We start from the raw sequence: 19,255 nt of genomic DNA, 5'->3' as shown, positions 1-19,255 counted from the left end.
AATAGTTATTAGTAAGGTATTTAGTTTTTAATTTTTTCAAGTATCTTGACCAAAAGTGCAAATTTTAAACTCCTGTTACAGTCTTTTAAGTTTGAATGTTTTGGAATACATTTTTAATAAATATTTCTATTTATTTGACTTTATAAAATATACAAAGATGTATTAACTAAATTATCTTAAACGACATTTATTTTTACAAGGCTTACCATGTGGAAGCTATGACTATGTTTTACAGGTATTTTGCATTGTAATTACATATTGTAGCTTTAAACTTGTTTAAACTGAACTAAATAAGCATTTTTTATATGGATAAATATAACTTTGATTTTATTCATTAATTATCATTAAGATTTGGCATTTTTATTGCAAAAATGTTAATTAATGTATAGATTTTTATTAAAAAAGTTTGAATTATTTAATTTTATTTTGACAAAATCTCAGACTTAGTGTATAATAACAAATAAACATGGACAAATCAAACAAATCACAATTAGATGCTAGAATGTATGGCGTATGGGAAAGAGTCAAGGTCAAAAATGAGGAAATGCTGTATAAATCAATGGGTTTGTTTTATACTATATACATTAATACTTGGAAAAATTTAATAAATAAAACAAGTTATTTTTTATGCCTTTGAGCAACATTCTCTATTAGTTAAAAATGAGTTTTTTATACTACTAAAACTAAAAATAATATACTACTAAAGTAACTTTTAAACTGAGTAACTTTTATTTTTTTAAGTATATTGGATATAAGTTCATGAACGATTGTTTATTTAATTTTCAAAAAAGTCAATAAGATTGTATAATTAAGTATTGAAAAATTTCGACAACATACTAACTAAACATTATTAAGTAGTAATTGTTCTTTAATTTCTTAAGTTTAGTTATAATTTCATTACTTAGTATCAAAAAGTTAACTAATCAGGTTTCATCTAATGTGAGGCAACGTGAAAATTAATAAACTTTTTATAAATCTATAGATTTGTTTTAAGGTAATACTTTTTTTTTAATTACAAATGTAGAGCACAATGTAAAGCATATTTAATTAGAAACATGAAATTTTTACAAACTTTATTGAAACTTGTTATGACCTGAACTATATACTCTGTAATTAGATACAAAATTGTGAAACAAGTTTAAGTGGATTTTCAAACATCTTTATCTGACTTTTATTCTGTTCAAACTACGTAGGCGTTACCTTGCTTTCGCAAAATAAAAGTCAATTTATACAATTTAGATAAAAAACAGTTTAAGCTAAAAACAACTTTAAATTCGTGTTTCTAGTAAGCATTACAAAGAGATTAGTCATGTTAGCGTGCAGGTTTAGTGTTACATCAAATTGAAATAAATATTGAGATTGCAAACTATGTTTAACTAGGAGTAGATAATGTTAAAATATAGAAACGAAAGAAAAAGTTTGTACTTTAACATGTTTTTAAAGAAAATATCTGTAAAATAAAAAGCTATTCAATATATAGTTACTTAGTATAGATGTTTTCAAGTTCAATAAAATTTTAAAGGCTAATTTTTTCTATTTTGGCTATGCATTGGTTGACTTCTAGATAACAAAAAAAAATTAACCTAGTCCGAAACAAATCATGTGACTGTAAATAACAGTTATAAAAAAGTACCTTAGTATTAATTATTTAAGATAGCATAAGGGCATGACACTGTTATTATCATAATCAATAGTTTGTCATAATAATGGCATGCTAAAATCAATAATTAGATAATGTTGTCGTTATTTCAAACTTATGTTTGTACATAAATTTAATTAAACAAAACTTTGCATGCGAAACAAAACTACTAAAAAACTTTATTACTAATTTTTGATTTATATGATATTTTTTATGAATTGATTTTTGTTCCATAAAGTATTGAAGGTAAAAAAATTGTTTATATTTTAAAGAGCTCGAACTCAAACTTAAGCTTTTGTTAAATTAAAATTGAGAAAAAAATCAAAGTTATCCGATTTACAGCAGAGAAAAAGTTGAGTTAAGCTCTGTACGAATAATGAAAAAGATTTGAAGTTAAAAAAAAAATATTTTAAAGCTGAGCCCTAATGCGGGCCTAATGCGTGGGCTTTAATCTTGATCTTTCGAGTTATCGATTTTAAGACTTCTGTGCATCTGTTGAAATAAAAAAAAAGTTTTTGATTAACTCGGCACTTTTGAAAGCACGGCTTTCGTGTCTGGCCGTCTCGGTTTGATTTTAAAATTCCAATTTATTTTGGAATTTACTTATGATTTTCTTTTGTTTGTTTATTTACTGGGAAATATAATTGAATTTGTTTTTTCCATAATTTAATTTACGGTAGTTTTAGAGGATTTACTTGAATCTAAGGCTAATTTATATTTAATGAGTTTTTTATGCTACCTTGATAACTTATTGTTTACCTTTTTTTTAGCAATAAAAGTTAATAGTTTAAAAGTTCAAAAAGTGCATTGTGTTTATGTTTTTTTATACTTTGCTTACCTGGAACTGTTCTAATACATACTGAAGTAAATTTTATTTTCCAACTTATTAGTTTATGTTGTTTTATAAGAACTCAATTGTTTGTACTTTAATTAGAGCAAGTATTCAAAAGTTTTAAATAATAATAAACGAGTAACTTTAGGTTTTGCTTTATGTTTTCGTTGTAAACTAATAAAAAAAAGACTATTGAATATGCTTTCAAAATTTATTATTTTAGGTAATATTTAGTAAAATAAAACCAAATAACTTACTAAACACCTAATATATTAAAAAATGTATACCTCACAACAAAGTACCGTAAAGTTTTTTAAAAGTAAAAATTTAATATTATTTAACTTTGTTATTAAAGCTGATTAAACTAAAATTAAACAGCTTTGCTACTAAAAGTTATATCCAATTAGTTTTTATCTTTTTTTATTTTAAAATTGGCTTTTGATAAAAATTAATTAAACTTTGGAGAAGCTTATCTTAATCTTTAGGGAAATTACGTCTAGTTTTTTTTATATTGAAACCAATAGTTTTTACAAATACTAAACAACTTAACTAAGTTATTCTTTTACCAATTTACGCGATCCCGCTAAATAATCTTATTTGTATGAAGCCGAGAAAATATATTAAATTTAAATTAGATTTGGTAAGTTTGGAAAACTTTTTTACTCCCTAGAGAGTACACAAAGTTTTACATAACTTGTACTCAAATTACATTTTGCAAGGAAACTCAACATTTGTTTATCTTTAATAATTTCACATTTTTCGTTTCATAACACAAAATTCGCTTTGAAAACTCTGAAGTAGTAATAATATGAATTACATAAGTCTTTGAAACTTTGTTTGTTCCCTTTTAAAACAAAAGTATTGATTTAATTTTACTTTGAATTTATGTGCAGTGTATGAATTTTTTTTGTTCTAATGCATCAACATAAAATGCACACACAGCTTAAAGTGGTTATGTATTTTTCAAGTTTATTTTGTGTAAGTGGTTAAGTAAAACAACTTTTTTAAAGTCTATTATGTCTTGCTTTTAGAATGTATTGGGTACATGTATGTACAATTTTGTCTTTACTACTTTTTAAAGTGTGTACTGTGAAAACAACTTTGAACAACAGTTAAACCTAAAAGTTTGCTAATGTATAGTTACACTAACTAAATGTTCTCTTTAAAGATCTACATTTTAATTTTGAGCGCTTTTCTATCCTATGTGATAGAATTAATACCACAAATATTTTCTTGAATATTTTCTGTAATCAAAGTATATTTTCATTTTTTCTAGCATATTTTTTTTTAATTATTTGGGTTTAAATATAGGCTTAAAACTAAAACTATTTTAATAAAAGCTTTTGAAAACAAAGCGTTTAAACAAACTACACTTTATTTTTAGTTTTCAAAATATTTTAAGTAGTTAATTAGCATGGTGGAAATAACTTAAGAATTAAAAACTCACATTTTGATGTAATTACAATAATTTTTACAGCTTATTTTGATTTAACAAAAACCATAGTAGTACAACAATAAGGAAGTTTAGTAACATATGGGCATTTCTATTTTTTAATTTATTTTGCTTGTTGTAAACAACATATACAGATAAAATAAAAATGGAAACCTGTGTGTCTATTTAATAGAATTTAAACAAGTCATAACGGACAAAATACTTTTTTTGTTCGTCTCAATAAAAAAAAATATCGTTTATTAAAACATGAGAAAAATTTAGCTCCCGAAAACAAGTATTATAAATTAAGAGGGTAATGGCAATATTTAAGTAAGTTAAAAACAACAAGACTTATAGTACAAAGTTTTTTTTTCAACAAATAACTCCCAGTCTTGTATAAAACATTTTAAAAGTTCTATAATAAACCCTAAAACCAAGTTCTTAGCAAAAATAAAGTTTTATCTGGTGTAGAAATCTAAGTTTGAGTAATAAAAGATTTAACATAAATAAAACCAACAACAATTATGCAAATTATTTAAGAAAATTCCCCCATTGCAGGAAAATCGGAGGAGTACGACATGATCAGGGACATGCGGGTGTCGTTGACGATCAGAAAGACACCTAGTGGGAGGGAGGAGGTTTACAAGAGAGGAGACATGCTGGTGACGTCGAAGATCGAGGGGGAGGGGTTCACGATCACCGTTGGGGAGGAGAGACAAAACACCCATGTTAGTTACATTTTATATATATATATATATATAATTAAGTTATTTAACTTGATAAATTAAATCTTTCACACTGAGCCCACCTTAAGAGCTTTATTAATAAAAAGGTTTATTTAAAGATGTTAAACTCCAAGGACTCGAGTTTCACATCTTTAAATAAACCTTTATATATATATATATATATATATATATATATATATATATATATATAATAAGATTAATATTCAAATTTGAACACCTTCTACTGTGCCCACTTGAAGGGCTTTTAAATAATTTATTAAAATGACGATTTTAAAACTCACTGTAGGTGTGTCACTGTAGCAAAGAAAGACAAAATACGCAGTAAGTAGTAACAATAGATCTACATGGTGTTACTCATTTCATTCTAAACCTACTCTATAAGTATATAAACTCACGCATATAAATAATATTATACAACAAAAGATCTACATGGTAGTTCGATTTAATCATTATTCATTTCATTCTAAACCCACTCTAGTTTGAAAATAGTTCCCTTAGTAGTTTAAACTCCTTTTGTTTTTCGTTAGCACGTCAGTGATTGAATCTTAAAAACTTTAGTTTCTTAATATTTAAAACTAAAAACTTCAATCTCTTAAGTTTACAAACATGATACATAAGTTATATTTTATTAAAGATGTTGTAACAGAGCGAAAGCTTTGAAACAATTGCAAGTCCTATGCATGACGTTAAACTGTTCTGGTGTATGACTCGATAACCGAAAGGTTTTTTGTACACCAGGTCCTTGGACCAAACCTTTTGAGCGTATTTTTTTGCCGTTTAATAAACAATATATATTTGGTTTATACTTCGTTTGACAACGTGTTTTAAAGCTTATACTACAATAAACACTTCTTTACATACTATTTATATAACTAAATACTATTCTCAGGACCTGATGATCTTTGATACATCCAAACTTTTGCACAACGGCGTACAGTTCACTCACAATGGTATCAAGAGGAAACAGACGAAGGAAATCAAAAAGGAGGAGCTTGTGTTGGTTAGTGAACAGTTTATTAGTAACAACTAAAATAGCTCGCTTTTTTCTTTAATAAGCATTAGTTGGTATATTATATAAGTTATCATAAATGCAAAATTTTATGTTGTAAAATTTAATATATAAAATGTTTTGTGTTCTCTAGTTTTGAACACAAAGTGTTGATTAGCTAACAATATTCAGTTTGTTTCTTTATTATATCATCTAAGCTCGTATTGATTATTTTATGTAAGGTACTGACTAGCAAAAAATGTTAATATTCTAATGTTAAATTATTGCAAATGTAATACTACTAACAACTTAGTACATATTACTGAATACTAGTCAATGTTTTTTTTTCATAACTTTACTTGCGTCTACAGTCTATTCGTTTTAGTAATAAATTTTGCTTACAGTTTTTAACTCGATGCTAAGAAATGTACATACTTATGTTTATTATTTTAAAAAAAAACACACAGTTTTTGTTAGTAGGCTTCTTTTTAAAGTTTGAACGTTTTAAATAAAGGATGAAAAATGATTATCCAAGTTAATAATCAGTGAATTCACTGTTTTCTAAACTTTAGTTTAAGTTTAACCTTTTTTTGTTCACCCAAAAAATAAAATACGTATGTATTTAAAATTAAATATTAACAAGCTCCCATTTTTAAAATTTACCAGTTAAAACTTTAATGGAACGTCAAAATTTTAAGCTGTCTAATACTAAATAATTGCATTCCTTTTATCAAAATAATTCGACTTCTAAAGACCCTTAATATTTTTGTATCATAACTTGTTTAATACTAAACAATAAAAACGTTTTCAATAAATATCATTTGTCTTTTTCGTGCGAAAGGCAATATGCTTGACTAATATAATTTTGTTACAAATCATTTTGGTGTAATTTTGTTTTAATAAAAGTATTGAATTTCTGGAAAAAAGATTTTTAATTGCGAAAGAAGATATACACTGAAACCAATTAACATTATAATAAAAGTTTATTATGACAACTTTATAAGCTTAACTGGCAAATAAAATAGTATGTAATGATAATCAATAATGTTGCAAAGTATAAAATATTTACATAAAACTCTTGTGTATCTTTTTAAAACCAATTTCATTTAGAATAAACTTAGCCACAATATTACTTATTAAATTGAATTCAATATTATGAGTATTTTTCATGGTTTTTGTAGTTTTTTTTTGTTTCCTAATCTTTGATGATATTTATATCTATTGCATTGTTTTTCTGAAAACCCTTATACGTAAAAAAGTTGCAAACAAATAAAGCTTCAGTAAAGCAGATTTATAAGTTTCAGTCTGTACAAAGATTTCGGTGCTTAAGTAAGACAGCTTTTAAATAAAACATTAGGTTAAAAATAAATTTCATTTATTTCTCTAAAGCATTAAAGTGAAAAACATGTTTTATTTTCAAACAAAACATTTTTTTCTTATTCTGCTGAATTTTATTTTCAAACAAAACACTATGGTAAAGGTTAACGTTTTAGAGTAAATAACAGTCATTCGAACATACAAACGTTTACTTATCAGTATCTTTATTTCTACCAGACTTAAAGCTGTCTTTATTTTTCTTGTCTAATTTATTTTATGTAGAAAACAAAACGATACTACAGTATTGCTTTTGTAATATTCCCTTAAATATTATATTAAATGTTTTTATTTTTGGATATCAAATATTTCTACTTTGACAATATAAGTCGTTGTAGTTTTTTTTTTTCATTTTTTGCTACTGTTAAAATGTAAATGTTTAAAGCTTTATTAAATTTAAATTAAAAAAAAAGCTATTATAATAGCCTTTTTATGATATTAAACAACCAAAAACTCATTATCTTAAAGTTTTAATTAAATGTTAAAATAACTTGTTTTTTTAGTCATCTTAGACTTACTTTTATTATAAAAATTTACTTAGGAAAAGCTTTACAATATTAAAATATTGCTTTAAAAAACTATTTTATAACTATTTTTTAATTTTAATTTTGCTTTGATATAAAAATAGACTTTAAAATGTAAAGTAACTTGTTAATAGTTTCATAACTTCTTCTTTTTTCGTAAATGTTTTGAAATTTTCACAATAACAAAAGTTACTAAAACATTAAACAGCATTGCAAAATTTATATTTTTGAAATTATAAGTATAAATTTTAAAAAATGGTTCTTATATAGTTACTGCATTTAGAAAATACAAATAAAATTTCTAAGTACCACATACTAAATAGTTTTATTGTTAATTTTTAATCGAGATTTGAGTCAAAGTTGTAAAACAAAATAAAGATTTTGTTAATTTTCAGTTCGAGTAATTATAGAATTAAACTACCTAGACAAATAACTAAACAAAATTTTTAAGTAAATTTTTTTAACTGGCACATTTTGGCTAAGTAAGAGTTCAAAATAAATTTTAAATAATCCAATGAAGTATTACTTGAAAGATCATACTTTATATCAAACTAAATATCTTTGTTTATCGCATGTTGAGTATGAACTACTTATGGAGATTATGATTAGGTATTTAGAAAACAAAAGGTTTTTAAACAGTTACTGTACTGTAGAAAAAACTATTAACATTTCTATGTACTGCAGATTACTACATAGCTTTGTTATTAATTATCAATTGAGACTTGAGTCAAAGTTATACAACTAAAAAAATTAGTTCAAGTTAAGACAGAACGATATTTACTAAATCAATTTAAGTATACAAAGTTTGAAGCTAACCATGTATAAACTTTAATCTGACTTAAAAAATAGATTTAAGGGATAGTTATTGTATAATATATTATAAACATGTTAAATATTTATACGTTCTAATCAATTTGATATTTTCAACAGCTAATACTTTTTTATTTGTTATAGCATGATGAGTATGAAATAGAGAAGAGCCTACTCCCAATGAAGCTCACAGTTCATCACTACTTCAAGAAGATCTGATCACGTGTCTCTGTATACTTTTCTGTCCTTTTTCGATATTTCCGTTTTCTCACTACAGCGCTACTAATATATAGTTTTAGTGCTAGGCTTTTCTTGGTATTGCACGCCACAGTTATCGTTTGGTTTAAAGCTTTAACTTGAGTTTAATGCAGAGTTGTTATAAATGTAGCTTTCTTATATCTAGCGGTTTTAAAACTTTTTTTACATTTCACTTATCAACACTCTGTGTATGACGACTTGAGTGTAAGAAAACATAAAATTTGCAGCCGGTATATAAAAAAAAAAGCTAAAACTGTGGTAACTGAGTCTGCTTTATTAGCATTTAATTTTCTTTAAATGTATGTCAGATATTATATTGTTGCAAACTTTTTTACAAAATACTTAAACGTACTACTAAAATCTAAATTCTAACTTGCAAGACCTTTAAACTTAACAGTATTTTTCTGTATATACCAGTTTTCTAAAGTTTGAAACAAAGTTCAAAAATTTTAGTTTATAAATTAAAGCTACTTGAAAAAAATTTTAGTCGATAAAATTGTATATACTTAACTACTTTTATACGAAACGATTTGATTGTTCATCTATTTTTGTACATATTGTTGTTTTAATAGTGTTTACTTGAACGTTATGCTATTATATGCTAAATAAATTCCAGATAAAATACGTAATTTTAGTTATACTCTATTGTTCTATCTAAAATACATGTGCTTCTATAAGTGTTATGAACACAGTAATGAAATAAAAGCTCAAAAGTTTTTGTTAAGGAACAATTAAAATGTACAATAAGAAATTTATGTCATCAAGCTACACATCAGTTACTTACTTTATCTTTATTGTTTGTGCTATAAAACAACAGCTGTACTTTGTTTAAGATGAAGATTGTTCACAATATTTAAGTAACTTTTTCAAAATAAGCTGTTTGAAGACTTTTTGTCGATAAACATTTTATATAATGTTATATTTGATATATAGTTTTACTACGAAAGCTTTTACATTAGAAACAAGGTGCTCTGTAGTTCTTTATTAACTTACAAAAGGTTTGAACACAATAAACTAGTTGGGTTATCAACTAACTCTTCAGATATACAATTCTGCTAGCAGTGTGAACTTTGCAGGTCATTCTAGAACATCGTTTTTAAGAAACTAAACTTTTTGATATTTTATAAATCTCATCTTGTAACACTAGTTGAAAATTCTCAGACTGATTTGTTTTTGTTTCAGAGAATAGCGATTGTAATGAAAAATTTCATTAGATGGAATCAAATTGTGTTGGAATAAAAATTAATTAAGTATTAACTTACACTGTGTAACTTAAGAGATCATGTTTAAAAAAATTCTTAATTTAAAGTATTTAATCTTATCTATTCTACATTATTTTTTAAAAGCTGTAAAATACGTATATAAATCTGCAGCCAGTTCATTTAATACAATACTAATTTAAAGTGTTCTATTTGAAAACCTTTATTATTTAAATGATCCTATGCACTTACAAGTCTACACAGTATAAAGTATAAAGTAAACCGCTTAAAAAGAATATTTTTTATTTAAGTAGTGCTTTTAGTTTACAGTTGCTACCTACTCAAGCAAGTTAAAATAAAGCAATTGTGAACAAAACTGCTTGTAACGTCTTTTAAGGGTTGATATAATTTGAAAATCTTATAACAAAAATCATAACTCATTTTTTTTGTTCAACGCAGGATTTTATTTTTAACTAAATTGACACCACGACATTATCTTTTTGAGAAAATGGTAGAAAAAAGTTTAAGTTGAGTAAAAGTTGTTGTAACGTAAAGTTTTGATCATACCATTTCGATCATCAAATCAAATTTTTGTAGACTGAGGTTTGGATCTTATTGAAACTCGTCAGTCAGCCGCAAATTAGAAATTTCACGTATTTGTCTAATCCCACGTGGCTTTTAAAGTGAAAATTTAAGCATAATTTAATTAAATTATATCCGATGTTATGAATAATATTTTTTATCTAATTATAATTTTCTAACGATATAAACATATCTGTTTGCTTATTTTTTTTTGTGGTATATTTTGATTAACTAATTGATCCAACTTTAAATATTAGTAGCTAAAGCACTACTGTATTTTGTTCTATTTTAAATGCTACAAAGTTTTAACTTATGATAATATAACTAAAACCCATGACACAAAGTCGATATGTTTTCTTTTTGAATTTAGCTCATCTGAATACTGAATATCTTATGTTTTTAATATTATAGTTTATTGAACGACAAAAATAAACGCTTAAAATATTAGGTCCTAGGGCCTTGTGCACGATGAACCTTTTGGTTATCGAGTCGCACACCACGGATACCTTTTAACGTCTTGTCCGGGACACGTATTATTATTAGATTTCATATATTTAAAAGTGTTGTTTGAGTTTTATTTGTATTACACATTTTTGAATTAAAAGTACAAATCTAAACATAGATTTTACTATAATTTGTTTCTATAAGTAGTGATTTTTGGAGTAAAACATTTAAATATCTGCTAAATGTTATGTAGTTGGTATATAAAATATTTTTTTTGAAAACTAAAAAGTTAAACAACCCTTTATATGTTTTATTGTGAAACACTTACATGTAAAGTTGAAGTAATTTAATCAATACCATAAAATATACACTTTGCAAAATGTCAATAACTTTTTTTTTCAAATTCCCAAAACCTAAAATCAGTTCCATACAATGTTTACTTTAGTAACTTGTATTAGTTGAAATATGTTAATATGAAAAAGTTAGTTGAAAACTTTGATCGAAATATTATTGTTTTGTGTAAAAAAGTTATTATACGTTCTTTTCTTTTATCTAACTTACAATTATAGTACTTAATTGTTGCTAAGACCTTCAACTAAATAAAATTGGTATTCAAAACTAAAAACTTAGACTTATAATTAAAGCATTAAAACAGGTTTTTAAGTGTAAGTTTGAATATAACTAACAAAAGTAAAATTTTTTTTACCACACTTCTAATCTAAATACAATATTTAATTTATAAATTGCATATGATAAAACGTTAAATTGAACAATTATAACTCATAATTTTTTTGTTTATTGTATACTTAGGTATTAAAAAGATTTTATAATTTTGTTTTTTTAAATACATGATTTGTTTTTAGTTTGCTATACTTTGAAGCTAGAGCGATTAACTCTTTGATCTTTCTTCAAAAGACTTATTTTAGTTCAGTGTTATGCGGACTTTTTAAACTAGATTTAAAATCTTTAAAAATAATGTTTTTGAAAATTGAAAATTATAAATAATTACAATGAAACCTGATTACTTTTTAAAAAGTAATACTTTTTGTCTACTTTTAGTGAGCCACCGGGTTTTTATTTCAAAAAAAAATTTGAATGCGGGTCACTAGTATTTTTATTATACTTTTTTACAAAAATTAAAACTGTTTTTACTGAACATGTTGCATTGGAAATTTTTCTTTTTACATGAATGCAAGCTTTATATAAGTTCGTTAGTATAAAACATTAACTTTAAAATATATAATTTTCAACTAATCCAAACGTGTTAGTAAATAAATTTTCAGTAAACAGTTTTACGTATTATTTTAAAACAAAGATAAAGTTTACTATAATTACACTTCGTTCCATAAAACTTAGTTTATGGACATGATATAACAACTTCTCCATAAACTTATTTTAAAAAAGTTGTTAGCATTTAAAACTGCAAAAAGTTAAAACTGAAAATTTGTCTTTTCTCAACAAAGAGATAAAACTCGAAACAAAAAAAAAACTTTTAAATTGATAGCTGTTTAAAGAAAAAAATGTTAAAGTTTAGTTTATAAAGTTTAAATTTTTAACAAAGTAAATTTTAGTTCGATGGTAATTTGAGTAAACGATTGAAACTTACTTATAACTAATATAGTAGAAATAAACTATTTCATCGAAAGTAGTGATCTACTGTTGCTTCTCAAACATCTTAAAACATTACAATTACAAAAGTGTTACATGCTGTCTTTTATAAAAATTACAATAAGATGATTTGTTATTATAGATATGTGGAGACATATAATAAAAACTAAATTCAAATTAAATTGTTGTGTTTTGCACTTTTAACAGCTTTTAGAATCAAACGAGCAATGAAAAAAAATTTAAACAATTGCTAAAGGACTAAGTTTTAAAATAGAAATCGGTAATAGACAATGATTTAAAAAAACATAGCTAAAAGCTTATAAAAAATCACATTAAGTTATTACATGCTAATTTTGTTTAAATTTTAATGTTTTAAAATTCTTTTTATTTTTGTAAATCAACTTGAAATGTTTCACAATAGAAATTATTAACAATTTACATCGAAAAATGAAAATGTATCATCAAAGTTTGTCAAGGAAAAATGTCATCGAAATCTGTAAACTTAACCGAGTCTTGTTTTGCTATTTCCAACCTGAAGTTCAAAAAAAACTAATTAAGTATTATCAACTTGAAACATTAGTTCAAATGCAGTTTAATAAAAAATCAAAAAACCACATAAAGTAGTTGGTGAATTAAAAACTTTTATTTACTTTATAATTTTTCAAATGAAAACATTGTAAAGCTAAGCATTGTTTTGGGTTTAATGTCGTATTAACATATAAATGAAATAAAGCAAAGTTATACAATAGTCAAACTAGCCTTATTAATATTACAAACAACATTTAGTTTTTCCCAAAATACCCACACTCTTAATGATCATTTTTAAAGAATTTTCCAATTTCATTTAAGATAATTTACTTTTTTCTTGAACTGTTTTATACAAGTGACTAAATATATTTAACTATTCTTTCTAGTTGTTACATCTAAATGTCCCAACTTAAAAGCAAAACTCAAGATTAGCTTATAGACTAATATGTCTCAAATTCTACAATACATGTAAGTATACATTATACTTGTAAAAATGTTGCACAAAGTAACACCTAAATGTATCACTTTGTGCAACTTTCAACTTAAAGCTACATTTTTATTTATGCCACATAAAAACAACTGAAGGTTTGTTTAAATACACACAGCAACGTTGTTTGTTTTATACAACAATTACAAGCAATGCACTTAGATTTAAAAATTTATTAATAATAACTATTCAAACTAACATTTCTTTTTTCTTCTCAATGTTCATCTCACTGTTCTTCCTCCTCTTAACTTCCGCCTCAACCTTCATCCTATGACGTTTCACTTCTTCCTCCTGTTTCTTGGCCCTCCTCAAAAACCTGTACTTGGTCACCTGGTACGCCACCAGAACAAAAAGCCACTTTATAAGTAGAAAAATCCCCGCGATCAAGTAAGGCGCCATCGCATCATCTGAGATATTGTTAAAAAGAATTCTCGATCTTGGGAAATTCCCTAATTTGCAGACAAATCCCAGCTCGTCGTCGCAATTCCTCATTGTTACGTCATAAGTGCCGGTTTTTGCAAAACTCAAAGGGTTCAAAGATGCCCCCGTGCAAGGGTGGTTCCCCTTCGCAGATACTTGAAAGGGGAAGCCGTACACGCAACTTGGCACCCACGAAAGTTTGTCGTCATGGCAACCGATAAGGTCCACCCAGTAATCGTAATCGCTAGTTCCCGTGCACTTTATGACGTCATCGGCGGAGTTTACGTCATCGATCTGAACCAGTCGGCCTCCTGAGCGGTGGCACAAATGGGTGGCGGCCAGTAGGGGGCGCCGTTCGGGGAACAGTTTGTATTTTCTCCCGTTCGGGAGGTGGCAGGAACGTGACTTGGGTTCCGTCATTATTCAGTTAAAACTTTTTCATCTAAGAGTTTTCAGTGAAAAATATATATAGTTGTTTGTCTTAACTACAAAAGATTTTACTGAAATTTAAAGAGCTCACTTAAATAAAGATGTGCAAATTAAATATTTTATTTACAACCGGGAATCGGTGACAAAAATTTCAATCTCTTCAAGTAAGATAAACTATAACAGTTTATTATTTTATTTTACTTAAAGAGTACGCAATTTTTGCCACCAAAACCTGGTTGTAAATAAAATATTCAACTTGCCCATCTTTATTTCAGTAAAAAATATATATAAATTAACTAAACAAACGAAATACCTCTATGCCTTTTCTTTTGTAAAATAAGTAAAAGTTAAACAGTAGATAGTTTTCGTAAAAATTTAATTACTAGTATATTGTTTTAAACAAACTTTACTTAAATGTATTTTAAATATTTTTTTTTCTACTTTAATTACTTACTTACTTAATAAAGAATTACTTAATTACTTTTATCGAACTGTTTGTGAATTTTTTGTTTGTCCTTAATATATTTGGTTTTGCTTTACTTTTTTTTTGAATAAATAAAATAACAAGCCATTTTTTAAGTTTTATGCTTACTACTTTTAATTAGATGAAAAAAAAAACAAAAATTAATTTTCAGAATTAAGCAAATATAATCTGCAGTTGAAAGACAAAAAAAAATCCAAAACAGAATTAAAACTAAATAAACAAAAAAACTTAATAATAACTAGGTGACTACCTATATCTAACAACGCGACAGTAAATAAAACAACATTTTTTCTTTTCAATTCCAACAAAAAGTAATTGAATTAACTACCTATATCTAACAACGCGTCAATAAATAAAACAACATTTTTTTTTTCAATCCCAACAAAAAGTAATTGAATTAACTACCTATATCTAACAACGCGTCAATAAATAAAACAACATTTTTTTTTTCTTTTCCAACAAAAAGTAATTGAATTACCTATCAATAGCTTTTTTTGAGAATTAAGTTTCCAAGAAAATCTTGTTCAAATGCATAATTTAATCTTAGCACAAGTTAGTTACTAACAAGAAAACCTTGTTCAAATGCATAATATAATCTTAGCACAAGTAAAACTGCTAAGTGAAATTTCTACGCACTTTAGATGCAACAAAACGTCATATAATTTAAATACAGTTTTCATGGCCTTTAGGAAACTTAAAATAACAATTCAATTTTTATATCTCAAAGTTAAAAGCATATTTATAAATTACATTAAAGTATGTTTTAAAATGAATTATAAATGCTAGTTGAAATTTTAGTTTTATTTTAGTAAAAGTTTGCAAAATAGACTTGTTTGTTGTAATGAAAAAAACTAAGTATTTGCTCTAAAGTACTGGTTTTCACTGGTTTTATATTTTTGAATTACTCTACAATTTGATTTTTTTTTCGAAAAAATGTTTACTTTAGCAAGTTATACCAAATGTTAAATACTTAGTATAAAATTATTATTACCATTAATGAAAGAAACATTAAGTTTTATTAATTATAATAAAAACATAAGTATACCCTTATGATTAGATTTAATTTTTTTACAACTTTTAAATTTTAAAGTTTCTAGCATTAAAATACTGTTACTAATCCTCTATTTTAGTATAATCTTTTTATTACATTTTTAAAACCTTAAAAGCGACTTTAAATTAGGTTTAAAGTTAAAATAAAAGAAGTAATCAATACGATTTATAAAATTTTATTTCAGCTTCTATTACTTTTGAAAAAAAGTTGTTGATGTGTAGAAAACAAATTTTAAATTCTACCAAGACGTGCGTAATGTTAATATATTATTTTTCTCTCATTTTGATTAATAATTATAACTCTTATTTTTATTACATTTTTGTAGAAAAAAGTGTCTGCTTGAAAGCTTAAAACTTTATTAGACTAAAAATGCCAACTTTACTTTGAAAATTTTGTTTTTAAACATAAGATTCTATGAAAACTAAAAGCTAAAAAGTAAAAAGTGTAACTTTTTTTAAAGCTCACTCTTTTTTTTTTGTTGTGCACATATTTATTTCATAATGAACAATTTTTATGTTTCTACGCAACAGTTTTAATTGTTCAAATGCAAATGTTTATTTTCATGAACATATGTCTATTGTTTCATGGTCACATACTTAGTTTTTTGTGCACGTGTTTATTTTGTTCTGCATATATAATTTAAAAAAAGTTTTTTTTGAGTTTACTTATTTTGTCTAATTAGAATGTAAATAGTATTCCTTTGCTAACTTATAAGAATATTTCTAGACTGATTTTAAACAGAAACGGTACAATAAACAATTTTCGTTTTATTTAAGACATTGAAAAATTTTTCATGTAATCATACATCAATCAAACTCTTTATTAATTTTACTTACGTCTACTGTGTATTGTTTGTGCAACTTTTTAAAATAGCTGTTATAAGTTGTATGAATTTTTAAATAAATAATGACTTTTAATAAAACTATTATAATTCAACAGATTTCAAAACACAGTGAATGAGAAAGTTAAATGCTTAAATAACTAAATGTATTACATCGTACAATTATTAGAAGCTCCTAAACTTACTCAAACATATGATCGTAACTGTACTATTTACTTTTTACAATTTAATTAAGAAAAAGCACTTGTAAACATTGAAAAAGTTTCTTAACTTTAATAAACTTACGATAAAGTCCAAGTTAAAGTATCAATACATTTTAAAATGAAAAACAAAAAAACTTTGAAGTATAAAGTTCATTTGATAAATACAGATGAGTAAAACTGAATGACTATTTTTTGGAAAAACGGTTGTTTATAGCAGTGGTCAACACGGTTTGTGTACAGTGTTGTGTATAAAAGTTAGTTTATTCCGCAGAAAAAAAAAGAATTGCAGAAGTGAAAATGTGGTATAAACTGTTTTTGTTTTTTGTATCACATAAAACTACTTATTTCGTAAAATGACAGTGCTTAATACGGTTTCTATATGTTACATTTATTATGACACAGCTTTTTTGTAAGTAACTTAAATTTTAATAGTATAGTGTGTACATAATTTTTTATCAGTAATTTAGTGTGCATAGCTTTTCAAAAGGTTGGAGACCACTGGTTTATACGAAAGTATAAGTTAACAAAAAGGTTTAAGTTACAAAAAAAAATTAACAATAAATATGCAAAAATTCTAACAAAAATAATTACATTTTTCAAACACAAAACTTGATAATCAACTTGATTAAGTTAATCCAATGTTGAAAAACAAACTCAGTGTAATCGATCACAAAGTTCAAATACTTCATTGTAATTTCTCTTTACCAAATGACCACATCACGCGATTGCAAATACTCGAGCTGAATTGAGAAAAACGTTTTTGTGTGGCCACAAGCGAGCTTTGTAGTTATAAGTGGATGGCTTGCAGCAATAGTAGCGTTTCATTTGCAGAGTGAAAGCAGTGCTGATAGTTTCAAACTTGTAAAGTTTTAAGTTTTTTTATTTTTGTTTACTGCATAAATAAGCTGACAGCTTTTTACAGCGTATACTTTTGTATCAATTAATACTGATGGTTTTTTAACTATTGCAGTTCATTTTTTGCATAAAATTTAGATTAGAAGTACTGTTTTGTTGTTTTTTACAGTTTCTATTAACAATTTAACGGAAAAAACTAGTTTTTAAACGGTTTAACTAACGTTGAATTAGTCGATTGTAAACAGTATAAGTTTTTAAATTTTTCGTTATTTAATCAATGTTTCAAATTTTTTTATATGAAGCTTTTTTTTTTTTTTGCTTTAAAAAACCATGTTACTTTCTTTTAACATATTTAAAGTTATAGTTTTCAAGTTAACTTCAAATTCGTTTTGTTTTTTAATTTCGTTGATTTATTTTGCCTGATACGAAGATTTTAAACAATTTTGGTTTTGTAGCCAACTGACTTTTTTGTATGTCAAATGCAAAAGTTACCTGCTAAAGCTTCTATTGTTCAAAACTAAAAAAAAGTTGTTATCATCGGTTTTAGCAGCAACAAATTTTATTTAGTTTTCTGCTTTTAGTTTTATCGATCATTATTTTATTGATTTTAAGAATGTTTTTGCAGAAAGTTTTTTTTATTTGAAAGCTTTACTACATGAGTTCACTATGTTTTTTCAAAACAATAAAAGTATTTTTGTTTTGAAATTCAACATGTTTGAGCTTTTTTAATGCAGTTTAGCTTTTATTGAATTTATTTTTCAAGATATTTTACAGTGATGTAGCTTGAAATATTATTAATTACTGCTTGTATACCACTTTGTTATTAAAAAAGCTAAAAATTATTATTAATTATTTCTTATACTGTTTTTTTTTTTGTAGTTTAAGAAAGACCTAATAAACTTAATTGTATACTTTATATACCTAATAAACCTTTTATACTAAAGCGTATTGTCCAAACTCATTGTAAAAAATTGATCATTTCATAAAACTAAATCTTTATAAAATACAAATTATTAAAAAATAATTCATCACTTAAATTACATAAACTCATAAGTTAGGAACAAATGCTTTGTCAAAACGTTTTGCATTGTTATAAGCATGAATTAAATGGCAAATATATTGAATTTTTAGTAAAAACTAATTAACTAAATTTTGATATATTAGGTCATCAAGCTGCACTAATTATTTTGCAATTGTGCACCAAAAACCAACAAAACTGTTTTGAGATACAAAATTTTATGTGATTTTCTAAGCGTAATTGTTATATTTCAATGATAGCTTTGTATAGAATTTAGAAAATTAAGTTATTTTTTTTAGTTTTATGCTTTCGCTATTACATTACTTTATTTTAATTTTAAAAAAAAAATTTCATGTTTTTAATTTAAAAGAAAAATTCTATGTTCCATTTTAAAAATATATAAAAATTTGTGAATAAAACTGTTTAACTTCATAAAAATACAACTATTTTGTAGGACAAAAACAATAATAATAAAAATTGTCTACAGCTTTTAAATAATTTGT

The 19,255-nt window shown here is 25.0% G+C and overlaps 1 protein-coding gene across 1 annotated transcript; it reads left to right on the top strand.

Annotated features, from left to right (window-relative positions):
- Window positions 1–439: 439 nt before the first annotated feature.
- LOC145838585 (uncharacterized) lies at window positions 440–9,104 on the top strand. Its single transcript, XM_082946203.1, has 4 exons — window positions 440–563; window positions 4,462–4,631; window positions 5,539–5,649; window positions 8,490–9,104. The coding sequence occupies exons 1-4, from the start codon at window positions 467–469 to the stop codon at window positions 8,562–8,564; spliced, it is 453 nt and encodes a 150-aa protein (XP_082802329.1). The 5' UTR covers window positions 440–466; the 3' UTR covers window positions 8,565–9,104.
- The last annotated feature ends 10,151 nt before the right edge of the window (window positions 9,105–19,255 follow it).

The sequence above is a fragment of the Thalia democratica genome, chromosome 6 (genome assembly GCF_965202585.1).
Source record: "Thalia democratica chromosome 6, ktThaDemo2.hap1.1, whole genome shotgun sequence".
In the NCBI taxonomy this organism is placed as follows: Eukaryota; Metazoa; Chordata; class Thaliacea; order Salpida; family Salpidae; genus Thalia; species Thalia democratica.
This window is presented reverse-complemented; position numbering and strand designations above follow the sequence as displayed.